Source organism: Vicia villosa, linkage group LG6, assembly GCF_029867415.1.
Source record: "Vicia villosa cultivar HV-30 ecotype Madison, WI linkage group LG6, Vvil1.0, whole genome shotgun sequence".
In the NCBI taxonomy this organism is placed as follows: domain Eukaryota; kingdom Viridiplantae; phylum Streptophyta; class Magnoliopsida; order Fabales; family Fabaceae; genus Vicia; species Vicia villosa.
In genome coordinates this window covers 61226749-61232650 of record NC_081185.1, presented here as the reverse complement: position 1 = coordinate 61232650, position 5902 = coordinate 61226749, and the positions used below count along the sequence as shown (strand labels likewise).

Below are 5902 nucleotides of genomic sequence, written 5' to 3'. Positions count from 1 at the left end.
CCAACGAGTGTGGGCGTGAGTGTTATTTTGTCACCCGAATAACTTTTGGGTTTGGGTTCGGGTTCGGGTGGTAATTTCGAGTGCGGGTTTGGGTAGTATAAAACCCGCACCCGCGGGCACCCGTTGCCATCCCTACATGCATCCAATTAAAACATTCTTTTATTTTAAAAAAACTTTAATAACATGGCAATTTATGACTCCCTATTAAATGACAGTGTAAAACCAGTGCATATCAGTGCACTACCTTTTAACTCATAGAATATAATTTTATTTTATTTCATTAGGTAGCATTCTATCAATACAAACATAACCTCATACTTAATTCCGTTTAGTCCGATTCCACCGGTCCAAACACTTTGATGCTAATTCGCTTAAACTTTGAAAAAATATTCAATTAAAATTTAAATTGTTACATTATTGATAATTAGAGATGAGATTTCATCATGAACACCTCCCTCGCCGGCAACGCGGTTTCCGACCAATCCCACAACGGGGTTCCGATCGTCACCTTCGTCTTCTCATGCGCACCACCCTCATCTCCGCCATCCGGTCGAAATCTTGTTCTATCTCATCTCTCGTAGATTTCAGAGATGGAAGAATCCCAAATTGTGACACATTATGCATGCAATTGCGATGTTGAAGAAATGCTTGGTTAAAGTAGCGAGAGATGAAGAAGAAAATAGGTTTATTTATTTATTTATTTATTATGCATGCAATGTTTTCCGTTTCTGTTGATACATTCATTTAATGTTAGATTAGAATCCATTGAGTTTATTGCTCTTAGGGATTCTCATTTGATTTTTATCCATTGAATTTTGAAATTAGGGTTTAAAATTAAAACCATTCTGCACTTTAATAGTGAATTATTGACTCACATTGTTGCAGGTGAGCGTTGTCATGGAGCAAGTGATGCACCTTCTTCATACATGTGATTTACGTGTAGAAGATGCCAACTTCATCAATTTTGATAGGAATACAATGAACAAGCTGTTGCAAGAGGTTGGTTATTCGGTTCCTTTTTCTTACATTCAGATATGGCTATCAATATACTATAATTATTTTGTATCATATTGCTATCAGTTCTCTACTCATTGTCTTTTGAGTTCGTGTTTTGTAATAAACATATATCTAACGATCGATATTTGTGTACAAATAATTAAGCATTTTAGTCCTCAAAATTGTGAGCGTCGGTCAATTTAGTCCCTTAAAATTTATAGAACCACAATTAGTACCTTAAATTGAATAACGTTTGTCAATTTAATCCTTTTTCCACATATATCCTTTAATTTTAAAGATTGTTTATGGTTATCTTGATGCAACAAGAGAACTATCCACGTCAATATGTAGGTTATTAATTGATTTTGATGGATTTTAAATGAAGTGATATTTGAAGGACTAAATTGCTCGACAATTAAAGGTTGATTGAGGACTAAAATGTTGATTTACTCCTACGTGTTCCTTTAATATTGTGATAATGATTTTGGATTAGTACTATCTTTCAATGAAATCCAAAAATGGCCCTTTTCACTGATAGGTCAAGAGTGATGGAGAAGTTTGCTGTTGATTTGAAGGGCTCAATAAATTGGACGATGTTGTATTTGAGTGGAAAATATTGGTCCCTTATGTCAATCGGGTTTCTACAATATTTTCTAGATTTCATAATTGAAATATATAGTTTTCAGTTGTATATAGTTTACAGAAACAAGGAAGCTTTCATATTGCATGAAGAAACCATTGTTATTTATGCATGAGGCCAGCCACATTGGTTTTTCTGTGAACTTCATTGATGGTTGCGACATTGATTTTTTTTTTTTTTTTGAACTTCATTAATGGTTGAATGCCCTCAAGAACTGAGGTGAAGTTGTAACTTGCGATATAGTACTGTGTCCTCCTCACTAACTCTGGGGTTTTATTTTCCTTGGTCAAATGCTTAAGAGAAGAAAACTAGCAGATTTACGATAATTGGACCTGTCCTTACATTATGTATTAATGTCTGTTTACTCCCCAGAAAGTTTATGATCTAAGATTTAATGTTTTAAACTGTTTATAATTTTTCCCTTTAAGGCAAAGCAACTCTGTAATTTTATTATATGAATGGATGGATTATACCGTTGTAATTGTGATAAGTCTGATCAAATAGTTTATATGATCTTCCGTTATACTGCACAATACAGTGTTGTCAATAGCACTAGAGTGGCACTACAGCGATGTAGCGGAGAAGCACCTGGCAGCTACAAGACATGTAGAAGAGCATCTTCAATGGAAAATCCCATTTTGGCTACTTTGGTGTGTCCCATTTGTACGCATCACTTGTTTTGAACTTTACTAAATGAGTTCCACTTATAGCCATATATCATCACATTTCAATATTTTAATCTTAAAAATGCGTGGGTTCCGCGTAGAGAGAGGGCTTAGTAAAGCCACTCTTCTTAATAGGTACTCTCTTAATTTGCTCCTCAATGAAAATACCAATTTGGTACCATCGAGGATGCTCTTAGTGTAGCGGCCATAGTGGTTGTTATAGAGGTCAAGATAGCTGATGTTGCATGCTCAATAGCGCCGCATCCCTTAATGAGATTGGAAGTTTAAAAAAAATTCCTTAAAATTTAAACAGTAGAATTTTTAGATCGAGTTACTTTTGGAATTTTGCAATTAAAAAACATCATAACAGCATTTGGGCTTTTCCTCTCACTCGGCCCATTCATGCTATCATAGTCACCCTCTCGCAGATTAGTCATAGTTAGTTGTTGAGTTTTTATGTATGTAGTAAAAGTTATATCATATAAATTTGCATAAAAATTGCAAAATAGAAGCCATTCTGCTATCCATAATTGATTACAATGTGGACATGGTATTCCTGTTTTTGTGCAATGGTTAAAGAAGAAAACTAGGGGAATAAGCCACTGTTTACCTTTTCTTTTATAGGCAAATGTTAGTTGTTATTTTGTTAGCGGGAGGAAGAATTTGCTATCGGTCGGGGTCGAACCCTAGATATCCTTCTTAATACTTTTTCCGTGACCTTATTTGTGTTTATTTTTATATGAATGGGTTATTAAATTCCTATGATTAGGAGTCAAATTTGAAGTTTGCGTCTCAGTGATGGGTTGCACATTAGTTTTGTGTGACATGTCTTACTAGAATGAAATTTTAATGTGAGAATGAAAGGAACAGTTATCAATCCTTGGATCAAAATAGATATTTTAGATTAAAAAACTCATTTTAAATAACACCTGTGTCTCTCTGGTTAACCAAAATATTTAATGCTTAATTTGCTGCTGCATCTATCACAGAGTAATTGTCTCTTAATGTAAGGACAAGGCTACTTCATTAGAAACTCTTATTTTTCCTTCCTCCCATATATATTGTGGCTACGAGGATTCATAAGTACATTATCTTTATAGGTGGTGGGCCTTTAGAGAACCTCTCAGTTTTGACAATATATGGTGCTCTGATAAACTGACTGCTTTTTTGTTTCCCTTGAGGAAATTGTGAAGAATAAATAAGAATCACGAGCATGTAAGTGTAACAGAATAAATGTTTGGACCCTTATATTCAAAATATAATATTAGCTTATTATTTGATTGATTAATAATTTGATTTATTTATCTCTAGGTTAATTACTTTTTGATGAGTAGGAATCAAACTCAGAACCAAAGTTTACAACAGTAAATCACACTGCGCACCAACCACTTGCGCTAGACCCGCATATTTCAAGATTATTACTACAACAGAAGCAGTCTATTATCAATTTACTTTATCCTTTGGAAAGAATGCATTCACACTTAGCCACAGTTTCAAATGATGTCTTTTTTTTTTACAGGTTAGTATTTTATTATCATCTATTATAGTTGTAAATTTTGGTCTTCAAAATATTATTAATTACTTGTGCTTTTATATTTCATTCATGAAACAAAGTTAAAGCTGATTAGCATATTATAATCTAGATAATAATTTATGCATAATAATTTATTCAACACGAGGCATTCATTACAACAGCACTAGAAGACTATTGTAGCATCCTGCAATAGAGCATAATGTTACAATTTTATTTATGCGAAACGTCTGAAACATAGCAGTAGACGCTTGCCAAAGCCCATTTCTACAGGCCTTCGATATAGTTCACCCCTTTGTTCTTCAGCCAAACATTACCCTGGATGAGCTGTTTAACTGTAAACTTGTTAGCCTCTGCAGTATTTAGGACATGATAACCAGGCCAGTTCACTCTTTTGCCGGTACCAGCACCTGGTCCACTGTTCTGATACTCTCCGTAATACAATGTTTTGAGAAAGCTCTTACTCTCGTCATTCCATTCAGCCCATCCTGTTGGGTCAATGTGGTAGCTTATTAGGGACTGCAGCACAACAGTCCTGGAGTAGTTTTTCCATGGGCGGCCTAGGTATGTTTTAATGGAGGCTAGGACAGGTTTGAGGTCCGTGCTTGGTATTATGTCACACTGCTGAATTGAAGTTGCCGTGTTCTGGTTTGGGTCTAGTCGACCTTGGGCTGTGACCATGTTTTTTTGGTTGCTCATGGGCTTTCGGGCCACGAGTTTGCTCTTCTGAAACACAACAGCTGCATTTCCAAAGATGAAATCAATAGTACCAGTAATGAAGGAATCACGGTAAAACTGACGGTTGGAGTGTGCATAGAGAGTGTCTTGAAATGCGTCAATTTTACAACGGTTGATGACAGATTGATCAGAACCGACACGGAGAGCAACCGCCTGGTGCTTCTCTGGGCCTGCTGTGTTTTGGAATCCAATGTCCTGAGCTATAAACCCATCCCCAACAGCAGCTACAAAAACCAATTTATACATGAATAAAAACCCATGTCACACAAATGGAAATGGTAAATAAATACAGACAAGGGGTAAATGAAAATCCATACCAACAGTTGCAGATTGGAAAGTTCCTGTTCCATCAACATAATTCAAGCTGCCTGTGATAATCGTTGCATCCATACCGTCACCCACGAGCATCACATTTGTCTTCTGACTACTGATGTCAACCTTCTCTTTGTAGATTCCCTTTTTCACATAGATAACATACCTTGTCTTACCTTTGTTAGGTGCGGATGCCACAGCCTCAGCCACAGTCTTGAACTTGCCGCTCCCATCTTTAGCCACCACAACATTGGCATTTATGTTCACAGCTGAAGACTCCAAAAGCCTTCGATCCTTACTCGTTACCCATGAGGGAAAGTCACCGTTCAACGATTCATCAATGAATCCGTCGTTACTCTTTTCAGGTAAAACGGAAACAAGCACGGCCAGAGAAGATCTAGCTCTGGATATTAAGTCCTGAAGGTCACTTTCCATCACGACCCGAGATGTACCCTCTAAACCATCCAAGCAAGTTGCATGGTTAGTGAGCACACTACTCAGCCATGTGTGTGCATCTTGCTGTGAGTCCATGTTATCTTTTGTTAGAGTCAACACTGAGTCCCAAACTCTTTCCATGGACAAGTTCATTAGTTGCTCACAGTCATTCAAAGCATTTTCTTCTCTGCCGCTGTTAACTCGGCTTTTTATAACATTGGCCTTATTCATGGCTTCTTGAATGTGTGTGGTGGACTTGGTTAATAAGGATATGAGTGTGCTCAACTTGTGGTCTTTTGCGTTAGGCAAGGTTGGGCCTTGAACTGCTTCTGATACATGAGTTAAACATGATTCTGTATCAAGAGCATGCTCACACAGATTGGGAGCTGATGAGAGGTGGAGGAAAGGAATGGGTTTGTTGAGTTGAGAAACAATAATGGCTGATGAGCTTACAATAGCAGCTAAAGAAAGGATAAACCAAAATATTTTGGGAATGGATTTTCGAGGCTTGTCTAGCAAAGTTTCTTGAGTAGCCATACTGATAAGTTAGCTAGTACTGGTTGCTCACTATGATCTTTGTTTATT

At 36.7% G+C, this 5902-nt stretch overlaps 1 protein-coding gene and 1 long non-coding RNA gene across 4 annotated transcripts; one reads left to right on the top strand and one right to left on the bottom strand.

Annotated features, from left to right (window-relative positions):
• Positions 1-317: 317 nt before the first annotated feature.
• LOC131609195 (uncharacterized) lies at positions 318-3931 on the top strand. Of its 3 annotated transcripts, XR_009286005.1 has the most exons (5): positions 318-683; positions 886-999; positions 2175-2286; positions 3402-3516; positions 3613-3931. It is a non-coding gene; the product is annotated as an uncharacterized LOC131609195 (long non-coding RNA). The 3 variants fall into 3 exon arrangements; XR_009286003.1 differs by lacking the exon at positions 2175-2286; XR_009286004.1 differs by having other exon boundaries at positions 2175-3516.
• A 10-nt stretch (positions 3932-3941) lies between these two features.
• Positions 3942-5902, bottom strand: LOC131609194 (pectinesterase-like). Its single transcript, XM_058880850.1, has 2 exons — positions 4888-5902; positions 3942-4794 (listed from the first exon to the last, which is right to left on the bottom strand). The coding sequence occupies exons 1-2, from the start codon at positions 5852-5854 to the stop codon at positions 4100-4102; spliced, it is 1662 nt and encodes a 553-aa protein (XP_058736833.1). The 5' UTR covers positions 5855-5902; the 3' UTR covers positions 3942-4099.